At 41.0% G+C, this 25,181-nt stretch overlaps 1 protein-coding gene across 1 annotated transcript in view; it reads left to right on the top strand.

The window, feature by feature from the left end:
• COL28A1 (collagen type XXVIII alpha 1 chain) overlaps positions 1 to 25,181 on the top strand; it is a 171,611-nt gene that overhangs the window by 109,531 nt on the left and 36,899 nt on the right. Inside the window, exons 26-27 of the mRNA XM_066240125.1 lie at positions 4,800 to 4,868; positions 7,251 to 7,319. Coding sequence (XP_066096222.1) covers positions 4,800 to 4,868; positions 7,251 to 7,319 — 138 coding nt within the window. The remainder of the gene's footprint in view (positions 1 to 4,799; positions 4,869 to 7,250; positions 7,320 to 25,181) is intronic.

Below are 25,181 nucleotides of genomic sequence, written 5' to 3'. Positions count from 1 at the left end.
AAAGCCTGTATCAGATTATGTTGAAATAGGTCAAAAGCTACAAAAGAATATTTTGATAGATAAAACACAAGTATATGTCAACACACATATGAATAAGAATGGACAAGTTATTTGAGGTAAATGTCGCAGTACCACATACAACTTGGGATCACACTTTTATAAGCTCATTTGCCAAAGTTCAAATATAAAAAGGGCAATAAGGCATCTACAGGGTCTCCTATGCTGCTGCATTGAGACTTCTGACACTTTTAAATGGTGAGGATTGGGGGAAGCTAAATAAAAGAGAAAAGAATAACAACAACAAATTTGATGTGTCCTAAAAGAAACAACTTATTTTAACTATTTTTCCCACTAGCTTTCCTATCTGGGATGTGTGTGTGTGTGTGTGTGTGTGTGTGTGTGTGTGTGTGTATTAGAAATACTAATTGAGAAAGTGGTTTGACTAAAATCATCATAAGAAGAGTACCATATATTAAATAGTGTCAAATTCTTTCTTAAAAGAAATACTACTTTAGCCTGACCAGGCAGTGGCATAGTGGATAGAGCATCGAACTGAGATGTAGAGGACCCAGGTTTGAAACCCCAAGGTCGCCAGGACTCATCTGGCATGGGCTCAAGCAAGGGCTCATCTGGCTTGAATGCAGGCTTACCAACTTGAGTGCAGGGTCACTGGTTTGAATGTGGGATCACAGACATGACCCCACGGTCGCTGGCTTGAGCAAGGGGTCACTCACTCTGCTGTAGCCCCACCAGTCAAGGCACATATGAGAAAGCAATCAATGAACAACCAAGGTGCTGCAATGCAGAATTGATGCTTCTTGTCTCTCTTCCTGTCTATCCCTATCTGTCCCTCTCTCTGACTCTCTCTCTCTGTCTCTATAAAAAATCAAAAAACAAAAAACTACTTTATAAAAAACCTCCATCTGCCTTATTACCATGATTTCTAATTTTTAAAAGTTATGTAACATTTTGTACATACCAAGAATACATGAAACACATAGAAGTCATGCTAACACTATTGAATCTACCAGTGTGTTCCTCCTCCCCTTTGCCATCTTTCTATCTTTAATATCTCATATTCTTCTCCTTATTAAGGAGGAATATTCCAGCAAACTTTCCTCACTCTCACTGGTAAGATTTATTTAGTATTGGCCGTGGATTTAAAAAATATACAAAAGCAGGAACCCTTGTAAAGTCCCATTTACCTGCCACACTTTTTCAACAATTGTCAACAAGTAGCCAGTCTTTATCTGTATCTCACTTCCCTCCTACTGCTGCCTCACCCAGCAAATCCCAGACACCACTCACATAAACTCCAGCGTTCGTCTCTCTCTAGTATAAGAGCTCTTTTTAAAAACTGTAACTGCAATACCATGAGCAAACCTAAAAAAGATTAATAACAATTCCATAGTATCATCCAATTTCAAACATTAACATTTCCCAGTTTGTCTTATATATATTTACTACAGTTGGTTTGTTTCAATTGGGATCCAAATGATGCCTACACATTGCATTTGAATTCACATCTATTTTTAAAATAAAAGGTTACATGTCTTTCCTTTTTTCTTTGCCCTTTCTTTGTGGATTCGTTCTTTGTCCTTGAGGATTTTACTGAAAATATGTTTCTCTGTCCTCTGTTGTTTTTTGTTTTGTTTTATAAACTAGAGTTAGATTTAGACACCTACTCAGATAAAGGTTCAGTTTGTCTTAGCTAGAATACTTCATAGATGAGCCCAGATGGTCTCATTGCATCACATCCGGTGTCTAACATCATCATAGAAGGGTAGAGGTGAACAGAAACACAAGGGAGGCATTCGTTGTGTCTGAGGTGGGCAAGAAAACTATTATTTATTTATAAATCATTTCATGATTCTGGATAAGATCTATTTGACCATGTTTACTGCTTAGCTACTTAACTGCATTCTGTTTTGCTTGAGGGGCTCAAAATGTAACAGGTGTGCGAATCAGTCAGGTGTAGTCAGAGACACTCACTTGGTGAACTGATTGGCCCTCCCTCTAATAACAGCACCTTAGATCTAGGCCAGAAAAGAGAGATGACAAAAGTCCATGTAATACAAGACAAGTACACGTTCTCTACTTGAAACTCTTGATGATCGGAGAGATCATGTAAGCTGGGAGAAACTCGGGGCCACTCAATGTTGGGGCTCAGGAGGGGAGAGGTGTTAGAGAGATAACTAGTACCTAGGGTCTCAAAAGCAGTTAAGTAGCAAGAGGAAAAGATAGACTGGGGACCAAATCATAAAAGTGGTGTGTAAGCAAAAGGGAAAAATGACATTATAAAAATAGAGATTAAAACAATTAAGTCAGTAATAAAATACAGTTTGAAAGTTGTCCTCTTTTAAACCTTGTTTTCTCTAGAAGGAAAAAAAAGATGAGCTGTTTTTCTGGATAAACAATTTCATCGTTTCTTAAAATCCATGATTTTTACACTGTTGAAAGCTGTCAGCTATTTAGATCCTAACGGGACATGGACAAAACATGCAAAATCTGGACAAAGCGTGGGAGAGCTAGGTTCAAAGCCTGCCTCTGGTCCTTCTTTTTTCTTAATAACTTTATTGAGACATATTTAATATATCATAGAATTCTCCCATTTCACGCGTACATTTCAATCACTGAGCAGTAGATTTACAAAGTTGTACAGCCGTTACTATAAATTGGTGTTTGAACATTTTCTTCCCTCAGTGAGATCTCTCATGCCCATTCATAGTTAATCCTATTCCCGGCCCCGGGCAACCACTCATTTACTGTCTTTATAGATTTGCCTTTACTGGACATTTTATATATAAATGAAATCAAACAATACATGTTCTCCTATATCTGGCTTCTTTTACTGCAAATAATGTTTTGGGAGTTTATGCATGTCAAAGCATGCATCTATAGTCCATTCCTTTTTATTGCTGGTTATCCTACGTTCTTTCTATCCATTCACCAGTAGATGGACATTTAGGTTGTTTCCCCATTTGGGGCTATTATGAATACTGCTGTTAAGAGCATTTGCATGTAAGCCTTTGGTATGAACATATTTTTTCATTTTCCTTGCTTGTATACCTAGGAGTAAAATTCCTTGATCATAAGGTAAATTCATATTAATTTTTTTTGTACTTTTCTGAAGTGAGAAGCCCCGGAGGGGGGGCAGACAGACAGACAGAGACTCCCACATGAGGCCCAACTGGGATCCACCGGCATGCCCACCAGGGGGCGATGCTCTGTCCATTTGGGGCGTTGCTCTATTGCAACCTGAGCCATTCTAGCACCTGAAGTGGAAGCCATGGAGCCATTCACAGTGCCTGGGCCAACTTTGCTCCCATGGAGCCTTGGCTGCGGGAGGGGAAGAGAGAGACAGAGAGGAAGGAGAGGGGGAGGGGTGGAGAAGCAGATGGGTGCTTCTCCTGTGTGCCCTGGCCGGGAATCGAACCCGGGACTTCCACACACTGGGCCGACGTTCTACTACTGAGCCATTGGCCAGGGCCCATGTTAAACTTTTAAAGAAATTAACCTACAAATTGTTTTCCAAAGTGGCTACACCAGCAAGATATGAGGGTCCCTATTTCTCCACATCTTCCTAGCCCTGCCTCTTCATAGCCATGCAGCCTTGGGCAAACTTTACTTTCCCCATCAGCCAAGTCGGTGGGGTGGGGAGTTAACATTCACCAAGTGCCTACTCTGTGCTAGGCTGTAGAGGAGCACTCACAGTCTTTGTACTCTGTGCTAGGCTGTAGAGGAGCACTCACAGTCCTTGTCTCACTGCATTGTTGACCCCGTGAAATGAAGATATGATTTCCTATGAATTTACTGAGACTTGGAGGAGCCAGGTAAATTAGTCACCGCTGTAATACAGGATGGTTGTAAATACTAAATAAAATCAAATTACAGATATGGGCATGCCCAGCAAAGCGCTGGGTGCATAGAAGTTGGCTAATTCAGAGATTTTGATTTCCCCGCTTCTTCCCATCATGATTCGCATCTCAAATAGGTCTAACCACGGGGCCTGGCTTCCCCTACTCAGGTCCCACCACTTTCCTGGTGCTAGTTGCCTGTGACAGAACTGTCGCACTTTGGAGAATCTGAACACCTTTATAGACTGGACCCTGCAGTCACGACCACTCTAGTGCCAGAACTATCACAGAGCCAACCCTTACCCTAACCCCAGTAGCAAGAGGAAAAGAGAGACTGGAGACCAAACCATAAAAGTGGTGTGTAAGCAGAAGGGAAAAATGACATTATAAAAATAGAGACTGAAACAATGAAGTCAGTAAGAAAACACAGTTCGAAAGTTGTCTTCTTTTAAGCCTTGTTTTCTCTAGAAGGAAAAAATAAAAGATGGGCTGTTCTTAAAGTAGCACGTTCTTTGCTGCAGAAAATACAGCAGAGGCTAGTTCAGCACAGGTTATATCTTTTCATGGTTGCTTTTTATTCGGTTTCTTTTCACAATGGCAGTAATTATTTTTCCAAAGTCTAGAGAAGGGAGTTTCAAAAAAAAAAAAAAAGTATATATTAAGGTTGCCAAAAAGATAACTGACTTGATTGCTTTGAAATGGACCCAGCTGGCTTGAAGATTGAATAAAGGGCAATAAGAAATGAAAACAAATGCTCCCTTTGTCAAGTTTAAGAAAGGTACGTGGGATAAAAAGACCCAATAGTATAGTCAAATTAAAGGGAGTGGCATTTTAAAATATATTTTTAATATGAAAATTTGTATGAAATATTTTTAATATTTTAAATATAACAACATAAAGTATTTTTTAAAATTAGTAACTTGTCATTCGTTGTCTCTTCAGGGAGAGCCTGGTGTCAGAGGACCGCCAGGCCCCTCTGGGCCTCGGGGCACAGGAACCCAGGGGCCAAAGGTGAGCTTGCAGGTTTGTGCTTTCTTTGTGGGTCAGGGACCATCCTTAGTGATGACTGAGTAAACATTAGCTTCATAGTAAGTGCTCATTTTGGTGTTTTTTTTTATTATTATTATTATTATTATTATTATTTTGTATTTTTCTGAAGCTGGAAATGGGGAGAGACAGTCAGACAGACTCCCGCATGCGCCCGACCAGGATCCACCCGGCACGCCCACCAGGGGCGATGCTCTGCCCACCAGGGGGCGATGCTCTGCCCCTCCGGGGCGTCGCTCTGCCGCAACCAGAGCCACTCTAGAGCCTGGGGCAGAGGCCAAGGAGCCATCCCCAGCGCCCGGGCCATCTTTGCTCCAATGGAGCCTTGGCTGCAGGAGGGGAAGAGAGAGACAGAGAGGAAGGGGGGGGGGTGGAGAAGCAAATGGGCGCTTCTCCTATGTGCCCTGGCCGGGAATCAAACCCGGGTCTCCTGCACGCCAGGCCGACGCTCTACCGCTGAGCCAACCGGCCAGGGCCTGTTTATTATTTTTTCTTGATTACTGAGGAAGATCTTATGTCATGCCAACTTTCGGCCAATAGAACATTTATGTTTATGAAGCCGTTCTTTTCCCCAAAAGAAATTAGTAAGCCAAGTGTCTCTTAAGCAAGGTGTTTGCAGAGCACTCACCTGGGTGCCTTAGAGGCTGTGTCATTGTCAGGAAGCACATCTTTCCTTTGGCCAGAGGTGCATCAGGTGGCCTTTTAACAGGATGCCAGGGAATGTGTCTGTTGTGTCATATGTGCATAGCGCACCACTAGGGCCTCAGTGCAGTCTAGGGTTATTGTCTCCAGGAAGGGAAGAGAAACTCCCTTCGGCTCCCTTTGTTCTCATTTCTGTTTCTCTTCTTTTGACACCTCCAATTTGGTGAGCATTCATCCTTTTATTCTTTTAATCCAGTGTTTCTCAAGGAGGAAGATGTTATCTTCCTGTCTCCACCTTAGCAGGACATTTGGCAATGTCTGGAATCATTTTGGGGGTTCACAACCAGGGAACACTTGCTATTGGCATGTAGTAGGCAGAGACCAGGGGTACCCCTAAATATTTTACAGTGTGCAAGACAGCCTCCCATAATAAAGGGTTATCCAGCTCAGAATGTCAATAGTGCTGAGGTTGAGAAGTCCATTTTAATAGTTCATTCACTTGCTCAACAAATTCTTTTTGATTTGTTCAAAAAGTAAGGTAAAGAAGTATCAGGCATGTTTGTAGCAAGAAAAGGTGTCAGTGTGTGACCCAAAACAAATTCAAACTTTAAATAGATGTATTCACGCCCAAAATGCACAGAAGTGAATTAGAATCTTGTTATTACAGAGCAAAGGGAAGAAGCTTTATAAGTCAAAGTTACTGAGGATATTAGAATTACTAAGATTTTTTATCTTTTTTTTGTGTTCATCAACTTAATTTGGGCAGTGGCCTGTTTCTTAGCCTCACAGACTGCTTTATGTGGGTGAAAACTGCCCCAAGAAGTTATCAGTTGTAATCACGGGGTGATGGGAGGATGGGTCTATTGTTTCTTCAGTGTCATCTTTATTTCTGCTTTTTTTTTTTTTTTTTTTGCTTGCATTGAGCAGGTACTCCTCTTAAAATAAAAAAAAAAATGATAAAATTTTTTCATATTGGAAAGAAAATGTCTGACTTACACAGTAACATACTAACCCAGCATTTCTACAATGCTTATTCCATCAAATGTTAATTTGGGAATTTCTGGGATAGTTAAACTAATCTCTGTATTGTGGGACTTCTTAGAGACATTACTATTTTAATATGGGCTACAGATCTCCAAGGAGATGTGCATACTGTGGTGTAGAACCCTTTCCAACCTCATCTGACCACAGAAGTTTTTCCTCAAGAAATATGTGGTCCACTTATGCTATAAGGAATACATTCTGGGAAATCATGCACTTTTTGCTTCATTTTCCTGTTTTTGTAAAAATTCAATACCGATCCACATTAAAATCCACTGAATCTTCAACCACAACCCAGGCGAATTAACACTCTGGATTGGAATGGAGCAATAGATTAAAGGCTACAGAGAATCTTGTGAGAGTGGTTTCCACCCCCCCGGTGTGCTAGGGGTCTGTGGCGGGGCAGTAGAAGAGCCCATGCTGACAAAGCTACCCGGATGACGCTTCTGCCCACACCAAGCAACTTGGCCTTACATCCTTATTTACATTTGGATCATATGTAAGATTTTTGCAAAGGATTCATGGCTTAAAAATTTTGGAAAACCACTGCTTTATATAAAATACAATGATCAGGCTGAAGTAAGAACAAAGCCAAGAGCCATAATACAGTGTCTCTCTCTAAATCGTCTTACATGTGTCTGCTTGCTCTCCATCTTCCAACAGGGTGACATCGGGCAGAAAGGCTTGCCTGGCCCTCCTGGCCCCCCTGGCTATGGATTGCAAGGAATTAAAGTAAGTGAACATGACTGTGCTATAGTCACATCTCAATCCACTAGGGTGATGGAGAAGAGAGGTTGTGGACAATATGAAGTACGACTATTATGAAATGAATTGAATGTAAGCTTAGCCATTGAAATTGCGTCCAGAATTTAAAGACACCATCCAGAAGTGTAAACACGGTATAAGTACATTAGTTTCATGAATGCTAAACTTTGCATAAATTGCTCGGTGAAAAATTTAACTGTGGCAGTGACTCATTGTGTGGCTGCTCTGTGGCGTCGCTGGTCCTGGGAACCCCTGGAAACATGATGGGCTTCCTGCCTGGGCACCACAGCAGCCCCCGTCATTCTCACGCAGCCCCCGCGGTGGCCCAGCTGGCCTGCCCTGCAGAGGCGGTCCAGCCCCTGCGACCTCGGCGCTTTTTCTCAAACGCCGGTGTCTGCTGACTGTATGGATGAATGTGGGTCTGTGGCTCTCTGGTCTCAAGTGGCCTGGGTGTTCCAGCTTCATGAGCGAGGCCAGGAGGTTATGTGATGCCAACATCCTGACCCACTGTGAGCCTCCAGCATTGACCTTTCCCCTAGATATGTTCTCTAGATACGTCAGTAATTCTCCAGGTTAAGTCAGAAGGGACAAGGATGGGCTGGGGCTTGAGAGACTCCTTACAGGGGTCAGGAGGGATACAATGAGAGGATGGGCGTTTCTAGTCCGAAAGCCACGTATGGGGACAGACAGAAATCTTCATTTCTATACTCAGTTGTCACTCCGGTTTCCCTCTGTCCATCTTTAAGTCAGTTCCAGGCTCTGATCAGCCCTGACAATTCCATAGTACGTTTTCTCCGAGGACCAACAGGTCCTTATAAAAATAAGAGTCCTGATAGCCCCCCATGACTTTAAGATTCTGAGATACGTTTGTGAACTGGAACTATCCTGCTATGCATTAAACGAATGAATTTCTATACCACTGGCTTTCATTCTCGGTTTAGGCTTGGACATGACTAATCCAAGCCTAGCTGAGGGAACTATCCCTGTGCACTGTGGGAAAAGATGGGTTGACCAGTACTTTAAGCCTAGCTGGTTTATTATCAGTATGGAAAAATAGCTTCAGTGACATGCTGGGGGAATCAGGTGAACACTACCTGGCAGAAGTCCCAATGTCTCCAAAGCTGACAAATAGTGATGACTGCATTTGTCCTATGCTCACAGAGCTAACAAATCAAACTCTGAGACATCTGAGGACCACAGATGGAGGAAAACTCAGTCCGAATGACCTCATCTGTCTATATTCTGACTTCAAAGGTGTAATTTGAAGAGAATGAGCTTTAGAGTCATTTAGACCTTCGCCTAAATCTTTCTAGTTGTGTAATTTTGGGAAAATCATTTATCTTTGTTGAACCCCAGCCAATATTTAAAATGGGGATAAGAAAGCCTATTTACTGGTTTTGTGAAGATGAAATTGTATAAACTGCCTAGAACAGGGGTCCCCAAAATTTTTACACAGGGGGCCAGTTCACTGTCCTTCAGACCGTTGGAGGGCCAGACTATAAAAAAAAACTATGAACAAATCCCTATGCACACTGCACATATCTTATTTTAAAGTAAAAAAACAAAACGGGAACAAATACAATATTTAAAATAAAGAACAAATAAATTTAAATCAATAAACTGACCAGTATTTCAATGGGAACTATGCTCCTCTCACTGACCACCAATGAAAGAGGTGCCCCTTCCGGAAGTGCGGCGGGGGCCGGATAAATGGCCTCAGGGGGCCGCATGTGGTCCGTGGGCCGTAGTTTGGGGACCCCTGGCCTAGAACATAGTAGTGGGTACTCAACTAGAGCTTGGGCTATGAAGTCAATAGATTTGAATCATGGCTTCCTGATCATTACATTTTTGCCTCAGTTTCCACATCTGAGTAACGGGGATAGTGGCAGTACTATTTCCTAAAGTTGTTGTGAAGCATTGCATGTAATTAAATGAGACACTATGCATAATGCATTTAACACAGGCTAGACACATGGTTACATATGCAGTAAATGTTTTAGTTACTCACATTACTACTCTTTCATGCTTCTCTTTCCTTTCTGTTGGTACTCCGTGTATCTTCCAGGATGAAGGTCCAGAACTCTGACATTCAAGAGATTTAAGCTCTAAAACATAAAATATTGGTTGCATTGATTAGAATAGGTATGACTTCAGTACTCAAAAGGATCCCAAAATGTATAATGACTCAAACATAATAGAGGTTTCTATTCACATAATAAGCCACGTGGGTGCTCCTGGTTGATGGTCAGTTTTCTTCCACATAGAATTTTGGAGAACCTCATCTTCATTATGGTTCCTCCATCTGCTAGGTCTCTTTACGACGCACACTCAGCAAGCAGAAACAGAGAGTGTGGAAGAAGTACACTTGCTTCTTAAACTTCTTGGCCCATAGGTGACAGACATCACCTCTGACCATGTTTCATTGGCAAGTCCCAGTCTCATGGGAAGGGGGTCTAGCTGTGTGCTCAGGAAGAAGGGAACCAGAGGAGGTTTGGTGAAGAGCTGGCATCACTGCCACAAATACAGTAACCTGTTTCTAAGTAAGATGGGAAGTTATTGTTGCTCTGAAGTATACTGGGGGTTCCAGACGAGAACGGGAAACAAGAGCGGTCTCCACGGGAACTTCCAAAGTGCCTCGTCACCCTCCTGATATTGTGGGGGCACAGTCACCGGGGCTTACAAGGACTGGGTTTAGCCCTATCACTTTTTTCGATCCTATTTTGAAAAGAATATCTCAGAGCCTTGATAACTTCTTCTTTAGTCCAAGCAGCGTCAGGAGCACCAGTGGGTGATTTAGAAATCGTTTCCAGTAGACAGGCTGAGTACCCGGTAAATAGTTGGACAAGGTGTGGGGTTCAGTGGGACCAGGAAGTTTCCATTTCTGTCTCTGACAAACTCAGAGCCAGAGGATGAGGACACCGGAAACCTGGTGGAGAGCTGTGGCTCAGAGGCTGGGGGAGATGGGCGTGGCCCCAGAGGAGGGAGGCAGGTTGGCCATGCAGAGCCTGAGGTCATTGTTGGAGATAGGGAGGACCCAGAAATAAGGCATCTGGGGGGAATGAGGGAGGGTTGGACTCGTAGGGGATTACTTGGGATGCCAGTAGCATTTGTGACCAGCAGGGGTATGGAGGTGGGTGGGTCAGCACCGCTTACAGGGCCTAGTGATAGGACAGCCAGAACCAAAATGGCTTCTCCCACCCAAATGCTCTGAAAGAAATTCAGGGTAGAAACTTAAAGATTCTTAGCTCAATGTCTAAGGCAGGGGTCCCCAAACTACGGCCTGTGGCCACATGTGGCCCCCTGAGGCCATTTATCCGGCCCCTGCCGCACTTCTGGAAGGGGCACCTCTTTCATTGGTGGTCAGTGAGAGGAGCATAGTTCCCATTGAAATACTGGTCAGTTTGTTGATTTAAATTTACTTGTTCTTTATTTTAAATATTGTATTTGTTCCCATTTTGTTTTTTTTACTTTAAAATAAGATAGGTGCAGTGTGCATAGGGATTTGTTCATAGTTTTTTTTTATAGTCCAGCCCTCCAATGGTCTGAGGGACAGTGAACTGGCCCCCTGTGTAAAAAGTTTGGGGACCCCTGGCCTGAGGTGAATATCATTTCTGAGGCAGATTTTTCATTCGTTTCAGCGTGTCAGAGTAATGGTGGTTCTGTGAACTCCAAGCGCTCTTTCTGCTGCATCAGGTACTTTTGTCACCTTCTGGTGTCTCTTTGCCAGAAAGAGAAACACGTGAAAGAATGTCAGTGCATTGTCGTGGAAGTCTTACATGACGTTTTGCCAGCCTTCCACTGGGCTCATTACCTGTGACCTGATCTCTTTGAAAGTGTTTCCAGAATCCATTTGATTAGATTTTTTTAGAGGGGATTCATTACAGCATGGAAAATTTCCCCCCTAAGGGCCAAATAGAAATGATTTATTCAGTGAAATGAAGCTGATCTAAGAGGGAAAAGAGTCTTATTTAGTAAATGTCGGGGTAGGTTCAACATACACTAAGTTGCAAGTGCCTGCAGAAAGAGTAAGAGGTACTGACATTAGAAAGCTTTTCTAGCTTTCTAAACTTATAACCATGTGTATGAGTATGATGTTATTATTACCAAGGGAACCATAAGCACACACATTTTAATATGATGACTTTTTGGTGTTTTAAGTAAAAGTTTTCTTTCCCATCCTAACCATAAACAAATGGACAGTTGCAAAAAACAGAAAACAAAACCACCCACAGTAATAGTATATTCACTGCATTCCACCTGAACACATCTTAGAAATTAAATGGAAACAGTAAGGAATACTGTAGTTCGCCACATACCATAGACTGCGTAGGTATTTATGCCAGAAACCATCTTTGAATTGACTTCTAATACTTTTTCTGTTATACTTGTCAAGTTCCCACAGTGGCTTCTCTGTGCAGATAGGAGTTGTCGGAACCACATGGGAGCTTTACACTCTAAAGTAGCTTGGTGTGTTGAGATTACCCCTGCCAAAATGCCTGTGGCAGAGAGGGCTGTGACTCAAGATTATTCCTGGGTATCAAAGACCACAAACCTGGTTTCAGACATTGATGGCCTCCCCGTATCATTATAACCTTTATTATTTTTGTAAGCAAATGAAATACAATGGTATGTTCTACGAAGCAGAGCCAGTGTCGGGGAGCCCACAGCATTCCCAATGCAGGTTGTAGGTGCCAGGGAAGGTGTGTGTTAGTGACCTGGGGCTGGCTCTCAGGCCACCTGTACTACTCACTTACTGGTTCACACTTTCATCTGGCTCCTGAGCCAAGCAGCTTTCTTTCCTTCTAGCCATTTAGGAAAAATATATATTTTTTTAAATTTCTGAAGTTGAACCAGAGGATGTGATAGTGCATTTTCTTCTCTCGTTCTCGTTGTTAAATTTTCCTTTTTATTAGCCAATTCCCCAAATCAGGATTGGAATGGAAACTTTAGGCTTCCAACTGAGTGGGGCTGACTCATCATTACCAACCTATATTTATTGTTTCTTTACCATGAACAAGCCTTGTGCTGTGGCTAGTGACCATCACAGAAGGCTGCTTGATTTCACCTTTTAACAATGACAGGAACCTAAAGGGAAAAATCAATTCCTAAAGCATTTTTTTCTAAAGCAAATACTGAATCTTGTCCAAGGTTTACTACAATTTCCCAAATTCCAAAAGAAAAGTGTGAAGGACTGAAGACTTAGTAACAAAGACATGTCCAATGTCATGTGCTGGTGCTGAATATTAACAAAATAAATTGATAAAAAGACTTAAATTATCACCAAAAAATTATATGAAACATTTTAGTTAAGCAGTTATATACTAAAAGAACTCATCATGCTATAATAATACATAATTTATAATGATGGCAAGCATGCTAACAGTTTATTTTATTTTTTTTAAAGAACTTTAAATTTTATCTTTCAATTACATTTTACACTCAATACTATTTTGTATTATTTTCATGCAATGGTGGGATTCAACTCATTTACACTGATTTGGCAGAGCAGATACCTAAATTTTTGTTGAGTTTGGTGAACCGGTTGTTCAAATAGCACTTGTCATCACTGCTCTCTCAAAGGTGGGCATCTGGGCAGCTGCCCAATGTGGAAATCACAAATTTACATTCCTTACACTTTTTTAACATTTATCTGCACAACAGTGTATTCTAAGTGCCCGTAGTAATGTTCATTCCGTCCATAGGTGAAAAAATTTTGACAGAACTATGCTTGTAATATTTACTCATTTCATAAAACTCATTATACCTTTGATGAAATACTACATTTTAATTCCCTCATATTTGTTACTTCAATAAACAAACATATAATGTAAAGAGAAAAAGTGCCAAACAACCAGGGGTTGACAAGCTGTCATTAGAAATATCTTAAATAACAGTTTCATTGTTTTTTATTAGGTAGTATTTAATATTTTTTATTAATATTTTAAAACTTTCTTATAACATAATCTAGTTTTGTGTACCTCTTTTATTGTTCTTATTTAAGTATTAAATGCATGAAATAATAAACTATCTTTCGGTATATCTTTTTTTTATACTTAAAACGATCATTAGGGCCGAGAACTGGTTGCTACATTGTTTGAATCCCACCACTGGTTTCACGTGTACAGCATGCTGACATTTTAAACTGCTCTTTCTCTCCCCTTCCTGTTTCATGTCTTTGTCCCTTGCTGCCTGCTACCCACCTACTCATATCTGATATATAAAGATATAAATACTATATAGTTATTCCTTTTCCTTCTTGTTACAGGTAGTGTCCATATAAAATCAAGTTGAGTGAATGAAAGACTTAGATAAACTCCTCTTAGATTCTGCTGCCATCTTTATGGGATTTCTCATGCGTTTCACTGTTGAAAATTTATAAAAGGTATTTCATCTTCCGCACCCATCCATGCTTAGTTAGAAGTAAGTCCCTGGTATATTATATTCTCCCCTCCTTCTTTCAGCAAGGGAAGAAGTCCCTTGACCACTCAGAGCTGTGAGCTCGGAGAAAGCAGTGAGGCCAAAATACGTTCTCTACATTCTCTATGCTTCCTCATTATCTTAGTTCAGCCCACCAGCCTGTGGGCTAGGCTCTGAAAACTAGGGCACCGTCCTGTCTACGGTGGCACTGTGAATAAAGCACCAACCTGGAATGCTGAGGTCGCCTGTTCGAAATCCTGAACCTACTGGGTCAAAGGCACCTACAAGAAGCAACTACTAAGAGTTGATTGCTTCCTGCTCCTTTCCTCCTCTCTCTCTCTCTCTCTCTCTCTCTCTCTCTCTCTCTCTCTCTCTCTCCCTCCCTCCCCTCTAAAACATCAATAAATAAAAATCTTAAACAAACAAAAAACCTTAAGACACAGGGATGTTAAGTGTCCACAGTCACTCACAGCTACTCCTCTATGCAGCCCCCTGCAGAAAGCACTTTGGGGTAGTAAACAAGACAGCGTAGATGTTAGAGGAGAATGGATCAGCTTGAGACTTTCAAAAGGAATGCCGCTCAAAACTTTCTGTGCATGTTGGAATTAATAGTTGGCCCTTCAAGATAAGAGATACATTCAGTGAGGTCTTGTTTTCTGATAATCTAAAAACATTTTTTAAGAGAAAGATGTATGAAAGCTCACTTCTTTCCCCGAGTGCAGTGCTGTCCGAGGCGGGCTGGACTCAGTGACCTTTTGAAATCAATGGGCAGAAGACCAGGCACTGCGGCTGGATGGGCTGGCCCTGTAGCTGCCCGCGTGAGGCTGCAATAACTGCTTTGCCGTCACTCATCCGGTTTGGCTGGTTGAAGGACGCACTCTTTTGTACTCAAACCTCTGTAATCTAAACGCATTTGTCATCTAACTTGTTGTAATTGCTTTTACAAGTATCTTAAGAACTTTACAATTATTGGCTTTTTATTATCAGCACCTTTGCTTACCTAGTTGCGGATATTACTTCTCATTAAATACAAGAAGTGATGGGAAATGAGGTAAATGACCTGTTCAAGGTTGCTATGAAAATCCCTAACAGAGCAAAGATTGTGGAGTTTTTCTAGGTATTTTGTGGCTCAAAAGGTTGAAGGCTAATAAAGTTAGCCACAGAATAATTCTTCTTTCATCTTGGGGAAAATTCCTTAATCATAAATGCTTCAGAAATGCTTCTCACATTATGAGGACGGGGACCATAGGCCCAACTGGTGCACATTCTGCCCTATAGGAGAAAGTCAATGACAGAGCAAAGAGTGTTGGAATGGAGAGAAACAGGCAGAAAACCATCTGCCACTGAGACTGAGAGAGGGAAGGAAGTAGGAGGAAAAGGGAGAGAGGCAAATAAAAGAGAAAATAGGAAAATGGTTATGACAACTTTTTAAAAACACTATGGTTAGTAATGCTTTTGTCCTTACCCTCTTCTGTTACCTGAAATCAATGTAGTTACTGTCTTGATTTTATCTTACTGGTGTTCTAACTTCATCCTTTAACTTCTGCCTTTTTGTGTCCTTTTACTTTACACACTTCCCTTGGACAACATATATTTGGATTTTTAAAACTGCAGCCTGACAATGTTTGTCTTTTTCCAGGAGCATTTACAATTTTATCTATCCTTCAGTTTTAGGCTATTTGTTCCACTTGTTCTATGTTTAATTTTTAAATCTTTTCTCACCCTTTTTAAGATTAATTTTTAATTATTGCATTTTCCCCTTTATTCGTCTGTAACTTATACATTATTCTCCCTGTTTTTTCAATATTTGCTCTTAAAAATATTCATGTTTACCTTATGAAATACCCATATCAACTTTCTGGTTCCCATAATAACTCAGAACACTTTAATTCCATTTGCCCCTACCCTAATATCATTATTTCTGTTTTATATTCTAATTACTCTTTAATCCCTCAAGATTTTTTTAATGCAATTATTGCTTATTTAGATTTATCCACATTTTGCCTACTCTGTCATCATTAATCCATCGTTCATTTGAGATTGGGAATACTCTTCCACCTGGCTTGGGTTCTTCAGAATTTCCTTTGGTTTATCTGGTTCCTCAGATTTACCAGAGTAATTACTCTTCATTTTGTTTGCCTGAAACTGTATTTCCCCTTAATATCTTCTTGAAAGGTATTTTTCTTTTTCTATTTATTTATTTATTGTATTTTTTTCTGAAGCTGGAAACGGGGATAGACAGTCAGACTCCCGCATGCACCTGACCGGGATCCATCTGGCACGCCCACCAGGGGGCGACGCTCTGCCCACCAGGGGGCGATTCTCTGCCCCTCCGGGGCGTCGCTCTGTGGCGACCAGAGCCACTCTAGCGCCTGGGGCAGAGGCCAAGGAGCCATCCCCAGCGCCCGAGCCATCTTTGCTCCAATGGAGCCTTGGCTGTGGGAGGGGAAGAGAGAGACAGAGAGGAAAAAGAGGGGGAGGGGTGGAGAAGCAGATGGGCATTTCTCCTGTGTGCCCTGGCCGGGAATCGAACCCGGGACTTCTGCAGGCCAGGCCGACGCTGTACCACTGAGCCAACCGGCCAGGGCCGAAAGGTATTTTTCTAAGTATAGCATTTTAGAGGTACATAGTTTTCCTTCTCAATACACGGAAGATTCTCTTGTCATTTGCCTTCTATTATTGCTCTTGGGAAGTTATCTGCCTAGCTATTTCTTTGGTGATAATTGATCCTTTTTCTCTGTGGTTTTTAAGGCTTTCTCTTTTAATTTGGTGTTATGCAATTTCACTATGATACATTAGATGTAGATTTCATTTTATTTGTCCTACTTAAGAGTTGTTAGAATTCCTGATTCTTTGCACCAGTGTATTTTGTTTTTTTTTGGTTTTTGTTTGTTTCTGGACAATTCTCTGCCTTATCTTTTCAATTAGTCGAAGCAATCTGTTCTAGTCTTTCCCATGCCACACCCTCTCTGTCTTACTGGAACTGCAATTAGTTAAACTGTTTTATTGGTTCCTGCTATATATGTCCTTTCATATTTTCAATCTGTCTTTCTGAGTCACATTATTTCTAAGACTCTTCTAGTCTGTTTTCCAGTTTGCTAAATCTTTCTTCAGCTGTATCAAATTTGTTGTTTAATCGGTCCATTAAACTTTTAATTTCAATTATATATTTTTATTTCTGGACATTTTATTTGAGTTTTAAAAATCTACATAGTCATTCCATATATTCTTTCAGAAAAAAAGAGTTTAGATCCTATCCCTTCCTTGCTTAAAAAAGTTTCTAAAGTCTTCCTGTCATATTTAAAAAATTAAAAGAAAGAAAGAAAAAGAAAAAGAGAGAAAAACTCTAAAGGCTGTATATGATCTGGATACTGCCTACCTCATTGACTTTATCCTGCATCTCTCTTTATCTCACTCAATACAATCAGGACACAATGGTTTTATTTCTGTTTTACAAAACCAAAATTCATTCCTGCTGCATGCCCACTGCACTATTGTCTCTCCTATTTCATCATTGCACATGGCTGGCTCCTTCTCTTTGTATCTTAGCTCAGCTGTTATCTTCTTAAAGAGGGATCATCCCTAACCACACTATTCATCCTTACTGCACTCTCAATCATTCCATAATACTGTCCTGTTTTGTTTGTTTCTTTGTTTTCATAGCAGTATCACAATATGAAAATGTTTGTTTCTTTGTTTACTTATTATCTGTCTTCTCCTGGTTTAAAAAAAAAAGCTCTTTGAGAGCAGTGGTTTTGTTTCTTTTATCCATCTCTAATTTTCTAGCATCTAGCAGAGTGTCTGATATAAAGTAGGCATTTAACATATATTTGTTTAACAAATAAACAAAGTAATGAGCAACTGAATGAATATATGGAGGTTGAATGACAGTAATGTTCCACCTGTAGCCATATTGTTGTTGACCCACAAACTGCATCATTTGCATACATGTGAATTCAATAACAATTATTAAATTCCATCATTAAGAGAACTCTAAACTTGTGAAATAATAATTTTCCCTTAAATCCTAGTGTTTAATAGCAAATATACCTTACTCTTATAGTTTGGTATACTTGGTTACCTAACAGGTCTTGGAAGTGCTGGATTTAGTTTCTTGAAAGTATGTCTTTGTGATCAAATTATCTATTACCACAATACGCCAGGATCACAATGAATGGTATAAAAGTAAATGTACTTGTTTGATATGAATAAACTAGAGGGGGTTGTATCTGGTGGTTCTCTTATATATTCATGGATTCTGTCCAGTGATAATCACAGTATTATATAAAACATTCGTGTGTTTTTGTAGGTTTTTTGTTGGGTTGTTTTTTTTTTTAGTAAGAGAAAGAGAGAGAGCTAGAGAGAGACAAGGACAGACAGGAGGCCTCCAGCCAAGCCACTGACCCCTTGCTCAAGCTAGTGACCTTGGGCTTCAAGCCAACGACATTTGGGCTCAAGCCAGAGACTATGGGGCCATGTCTGTGATCTCACGTTTAAGCTGGTGACCCCTTGCTCAAGTTGGTGAGCCCACACTCAAGCCAGATGAGCCCACACTTAAGCCAGTAACTTTGGGGTTTCAAACCTGGGTTCTCAATTTCCCAGGCCGATGCTCTATCCACTGCGCCACTGCCTGGTCAGGCTATAGGTCTTATTTTTAAAGACATATTAATAGGTTAAAATAGTCATAGGAATGTAAAGTCCAGCACAGGGAATATAGTCCAAAGTATTATAAAAATTGGGTATGGTGCCAGGTGGGTACTACTAGACTTACTGGGGGGAATCACTCCATAAGTTCTACAAATGTCTAACCTGTACCGTACACCTGAAACTAGTATAATATTGAATGTCAACCATAATTGAAAAATTAAAACATTTAATTAAAAAAAAAGAGCTAATGGGAAACATAATCCATCATTTCCTGTCACCAGACGAGCCAATCATGCAATATTATTACAGATTCCATTGTCCTCTGAAATTAATAATTAAATTAGAAATAAATGAGAGGTATAGTGCTATTAATTGTTAGATTTTCACAACTTTGTCATTTTAACCAGAAAATGGACAGTTTTTTTTCTTTAGTGAGAGGAGGGGAGGCAGAGAGACAGACTCCCACATGTGCCCTGACTGGGATCCACCTAGCAAGTCCACTAGAGGGCAAAGCTCTGCCCATCTGGGGCACTTGCTCAGGTGCTCAGCAAACAAACCATTTTTTTAGCACCTGAGGTGGAGGCCATGGAGCCATCCTCAGTGCCTGAGGCCAACTCACTCAAACCAATTAAGCCATGGCTGTGGGAGAAGAATAAAGAGAAAGAGAAATGAGAGGAGGAGGGGTAGAGAAGCAGATAGGTGCTTCTTCTGTGTGTCCTGACTGGGAACCAAACCTGGGACATCCACACACCAGGCTGATGCTCCACCACTGAGCCAACTGGCCAGGGCTGGACAGTCTTTTTGTAAGCTCGTATTTTTAGAGATGACATTTAAAAAGTAGTACTAACACATTATCAATTTCTATTCATTGGTGTAAAAACAGTGAGCTTTTATAAGACTTTTTGGCGTATGCAATTATGCTTTTTAATAGTAGTTCTTAAATTTCAAAGTGGAAAAGAGATTTTTAACCTATTAGATTACTAATCTTTTGAAAGTTCTCCAACTGGCTTCTGTTGGTTTTAAAATGAAATCTGATGAGTCAATAGTTTCCATTATGATTATTATGCCAGTTTGGGGAAGAAATAAATCTTCCACAGACTTCAATTTGTCCTTCCTTCTTTAATTACCTTACTATGGTGATTTCATAGAGTAAACACATTTGCTGTGTTTTCTTGCTGCATAAATACTTGAAAAATAGTCCACAGACTCTTTGCCAGGAATGTGATGAGTAATGCCAATATAGCCTTCGTTATAGAATCTGTTTTCATTCTGCCTATAAAGAAAATAAGCTTATGTTCAAGTTTTTAGATCTGATTTTTCTGCTCAAAATGAAGGATACTGATCCTCATATTAAATCTCAGCTAGTTGTACAAAGTTTTCTTTTGGTAGTTTGTTCAATATATATTTATGGAGCATATGTAAATATGCCAAACCCTCTTCTAGGTACTTGAGATGTATTGTGAACAAAAGAGACAAAGAGTTCTGTTTTTATGGAAATTGCATTCTGTCGGCAATAAATATAATAAATAAGTTATATGTTGGAAGATGAAAACTGCTATGGCCAAAAAAAGGAGAGCAGGGTAAGGCTGTGACGAGGTTGTAAGTGGGATGACATCACGAGATGATAAAATTTGAGCAGAAGGGCCCTGGCCAGTTGGCTCAGCGGTAGAGCGTCGGCCTGGCATGCGGGGGACCCGGGTTTGATTCCTGGCCAGGGCACACAGGAGAAGCGCCCATTTGCTTCTCCACCCCCCTCCCCTCCTTCCTCTCTGTCTCTCTCTTCCCCTCCCGCAGCCAAGGTTCCATTGGAGCAAAGATGGCCCTGGTGCTGGGGATGGCTCCTTGGCCTCTGCCCCAGGCGCTAGAGTGGCTCTGGTCGCAACAGAGCGACGCCCCGGAGGGGCAGAGCATCGCCCCCTGGTGGGCAGAGCGTAGCCCCTGGTGGGCGTGCCGGGTGGATCCCGGTCAGGCCCATGCGGGAGTCTGTCTGACTGTCTCTCCCTGTTTCCAGCTTTAGAAAAAAAAAAATTTTTTTTTGAGCAGAGCCCTGAAGGAAGTGAGGAGTGACCCTTGTGGATTTCTGAGGGAGAAGCAGTCCAGGCAGAGATAGGAGCTCAGCCAAAGCCATTTGACAGCAGGATGCCTGGCACGTTCGAAGAAGAGCAGAGACTCATGTGGCTGGAGATGAGGTCAGAGGAGTAATAGCAGTGAGGTTGGAAGAGGGCCAGTTCAGGTACAGCCATATAGTCCCTTGTAGGACTTTGGCTTTTACTCAGAATAAAGTGGGGAGCTATTTCCTCCTGGGTTTTGACCAACAGTGTGATATGGTCTGGCTTACTTTTTCAGCTGTGACTGCTGGGCTGAGAATAGACTGTAGCAGGACCAGGAGTGGACTAAGGAGGCTATTCAGGAAGCCAGGCAATTACAAATGGCACTTAAAAATCTAAGTTTTATAATCTAGTTAATATGAGTGTGACTCCCTAGGAAAGGATTTATATCTAGTGCCCTGTGTCTGAAAACAGAAATGTGTAATAGAAATCATTCTGATGAAATTGATGCCAGATATAGAAATCTGATGGAAGTTCTACCAACTGAATTTCAAGCTATTGAACCATACCGAACTGTACTTTATGTCTGGACTGTGGCACAGAAAATAAAAAATCCTAACCTAGACTCAGTTTTCATTATGCATTTGGAGAAAACACGGGGGAATTTTGCTTTCTCCTTTCTCCTTTTCCTCTGTTTTTCTCTCTCCTCAATCTACAATAATTATATGTTGAGACATTATAGGTAAAATTATGTGGTTTGGGACATATATATGACAGAAGCAGCACTTGCTATTACCTGACTTCCCTGCCAAAGTCCAGTAAAAGAGGTGTCTGCCGTCTATCAGCCATTAGAAAACTTTCTGGTATGTTAACCCTCATCCATAGTGAAAATGTAGATGTAAATATAGTTCAGCTAAACCCCCATCCATAGTGAAAGTGTAGATATAAATATAGTTCCAAAAATCTATTTTTATAATTTTAAAAACCTCTATGTATTTGCAAATCAAGAAAATACATCAAAAGATTCTTTAAATGCACGCAAAGAGATCAGCTTCAAAAATTAGCAAGACTCCATTTGATCTTCTCAACCTGTCAGCTCTCAAAGATCCAGTCACTGAAAGTCCTTTAGTTTCCTGTGAAAGCCTGGTGCGTTAGCCTGTGCTGTTGTCCTTCTTGGAGAAATCCACTTCCCCATCCACTTTGACAGGCTCGCTCCTACTCAGATGGCAGAGCTCGTGTTAGGTAGCTTTCCTCCAGAAGCCTTTCTTGTCCCCTGAACCTGTGTTTCCCTGTGTTTTCATGGCATGCTGCATAATAACCCCTACCTAGATGTTTTCACATTGTACAGTGTGTCCGTAAAGTCATGGTGCACTTTTGACCAGTCACAGGAAAGCAACAAAAGACGATAGAAATGTGAAATCTGCACCAAATAAAAGGAAAACTCTCTCAGTTTCATACCTATTCAGTGCAGTTTGATGTGGGCTCACGCACAGATTTTTTAGGGCTCCTTAGGTAACTATCTCTTATAGCCTCTACAGACTCATCACTGACTGATGACCTACCAGAAAGGGGTTTCTCCACCAAACTGCCGGTTTCCTTCAACTGCTTATCCCACTGAGTAATGTTATTCCTATGTGGTGGCGCTTCGTTATAAACGCGCCGATATTCACATTGCAATTTGGTCACGGATTCGAATTTAGCGAGCCACAGAACACACTGAACTTTCCTCTGAACTGTCCACATCTCGACCGGCATGGCCGTGGGCTGCTCCTCTGTATACACGGTGTTACGTCATCATCTGCGCATGCGCACATGCTGCCACAGGGTTTTCCTTTTATTTGTTGCAGATTTCACATTCCTATCATCTTTTGTTGCTTTCCTGTGACCGGTCAAAAGTGCACCATGACTTTACAGACAGGCTGTATTGTAAGTGCTTGTTTCCTTTTCTAAACGTCAGACTCCGTGAGATATGTAAGGTTAGTAGTCTGGTGTTTATTTATTTTTATTTTTTATTTTGTTTTTTGTATCCTGAGCACCTAACCCTGAGAGCCTAACACATGCCTGGCATGTATTAGGTATCCAGTAAAAAATAAGTGAGTCCTATCTGTAGCTCTCCTCAATATTTATTGTCTTGCCTATCTTTCAGAGCATTCATTCAATAAATACCAGTCAGCCACTACCATGGGCCAGTGCTACGGGCCGTGGATAGAAGTGACTAAGATGTTAAAGCACCTATACATGAAGATTAGATTCTATAGGGTTTCCATTTGCATTCCTTTATATTCACTTAGTAAAAAAAAATCAAGCATACAGTTGGAGGAGAAGAAAATAGAAGCCTGTGCATTGGGTCCATTGGCTCTTTAGCTTATAAAGGATAAAATGGCTTTGTTTAATATTTTGAGTTGATATTTATTTCACTCAGAATGAAAGTTATAAGTCTGCCTAGTCTCTAAACTATAAAGCAATTTGCTTTCAATCTGAGACATCTGCTGTATACATTCATATGCCATCTGTGTAGTGGGATGTCTTTGTGCTAAAATTATTGGATGAGCAGTGGTATATTTCATGAACCTGGGAACTAGTAAGACTAAATCCATATAGCACACACCACTATCACCCCATTCCCCTGAGCCGTATAATATGTGTATTATAATTTACCACTTCTCATTGTATAAAATAATGTCACTGCAACCAGCCATGACAAGAAGAAACAGACTGCCCTCAAATTTAACCCTGGGTACTTTGCTGATGAAATCATGAGCTGGAACTAAATAACGTCAGCCAAAGTAGAAATCAGTTTCCCAAAGTAGCCAGCTATACTGACGGTAGATTCTAAAGTACGAATTGAAACAAAGGCTCAGGACAACACTTCTCCCACTGAGAGAACCCCTTTTCCACCTGCTTTTGCTTACTTTGTCAGAAATACTCCTGTAGTGGCCATGTTTTCTTTGTCCCTCTTCACTCTGCATTCCTAGCTCTTGACATTCATGCCGCATGTTAAAGGGTGAGCTGGAAGATCAGGCAGTGCATAGGGGGAATGCTGGCGGTTCTTAGTTAGGGGTCTGGGGCGTGAGCTCACACCTGGTGTGTCTGAGCAACATTGATGGCAGGATGACGGGAATTCAGTGAGAGGTGAGTGTTGTGAAGTCAGAGGGCTTTGCACAGAGAAGAACCTGACATAAATCATGTTTGAAAAGGACAGTCATGGAAGCATGTAGTAAACAAACTGGGGAGGGGGGGTGGGGTACAAAAACAAGGAAAAAGCTGAATAGGAAGATATTGCCAAGGTGCTGGGGAGAGATGGTGATGGTTTAGCCCAGGGTGGTAATGGTGCAAATGGTAAGGAGTGGTTGGATTCTGGATTGGATGTGGGGTGTAAGATGGAGTGAAGATGACTAAGATTTTTGGCCTAAATAACTAGAAGAATGGAGTTCCTATTTTCTGAGATAGGAGAGTCTATAGGAAAATGGGGATGGGTAGGTGTGCAAGAAATGTGTTCACATCATCTGAAATTTAGATTTGGACATGTAAAGCTAAACCCCTCCAGGGGAGCTATTAAGTAGGAATTTGGGAATAGAAAACTAGAGCTCAGGGAAGATATCATGACAGGAAATGTACATTTGATTTAACAATATACAGACAGTATGTAAAGTTGTGCCAGTGGATGAGAACATGCAGGGACTGAATGCAGGTAGAGAAGAAGATGATCAATCCCAGGACTGGGCCCTGGGCCCTCCCACATTTGAGGTTTTTATGATGAGGAGCACAGAACAAAGGAGGCTGAGTAGTCACCAAGGGGTGGAGAACCAAAAGGAAGTGGTTCTGAGAAGCCACGTGAAGAAAGTGTTTGAAGAAGGAGGAGGGCGCGATCTATTATTTTCAGGGCTGCTGATTGGATGAGAGCACAAAAGTGAGCATTAGGTCTGACAACATGAGTCACTGGTGACCTTGACAACAGCTGTGTACACACACATACGCACACACACACAAATACACATATATACACATTCATACATACGCACACTCATACAGACAGACAGAATAAAACTTATGGAAAAGTCTTTAACAGTCAATGGATCTGGATAAAGGGAATATGGGAAATATTGCAATTCTGTGAGCTTGAAATTAAAAAAAAAGTTAATGATGAGAAAGGAAGTGAAGACAACTCACAGGCAACACTTTTGAAGAGGAGAACATGGAAATGGGGTGATGGAATAATATGTGAGATTAAGGAAGTTTTTATTTAAGATGGAACATATTACGATATCATGTAGGCTGCTCTTCTGAAATTATTTGGCTGGTGGGCTCACTGCCTCCTGTACCCCATTGACACAGGGGTGTGTGTGCTAAGGAACAGTTCTAGCCACCACATGTCTTGAACACCTTTTTCCCCCCAAGGGTAAATTGCTTTTATCAGCCCTTGGAGAAAATTCAGAGAGTAATAGTTGAAAGGCATGTTTTTGAAATGTGGACCACTGATCATGGTATTTCAAATGTTAACTCAACACCCCTAGAGTGTGAATTAAATTAATTTGCACATACACATGATATATGATCCTATCTAAACCAGGGGCAGTCAACCTTTTTATACCTACCGCCCACTTTTGTATCTCTGTTAATAGTAAAATTTTCTAACTGCTCACTGGTTCCACAGTAATGGTGATTTATAAAGTAGGGAAGTAACTTTACTTTATAAAATTTATAAAGCAGAGTTACA

The sequence above is a fragment of the Saccopteryx bilineata genome, chromosome 7, assembly GCF_036850765.1.
Source record: "Saccopteryx bilineata isolate mSacBil1 chromosome 7, mSacBil1_pri_phased_curated, whole genome shotgun sequence".
NCBI lineage: Eukaryota > Metazoa > Chordata > Mammalia > Chiroptera > Emballonuridae > Saccopteryx > Saccopteryx bilineata.
This window is presented reverse-complemented; position numbering and strand designations above follow the sequence as displayed.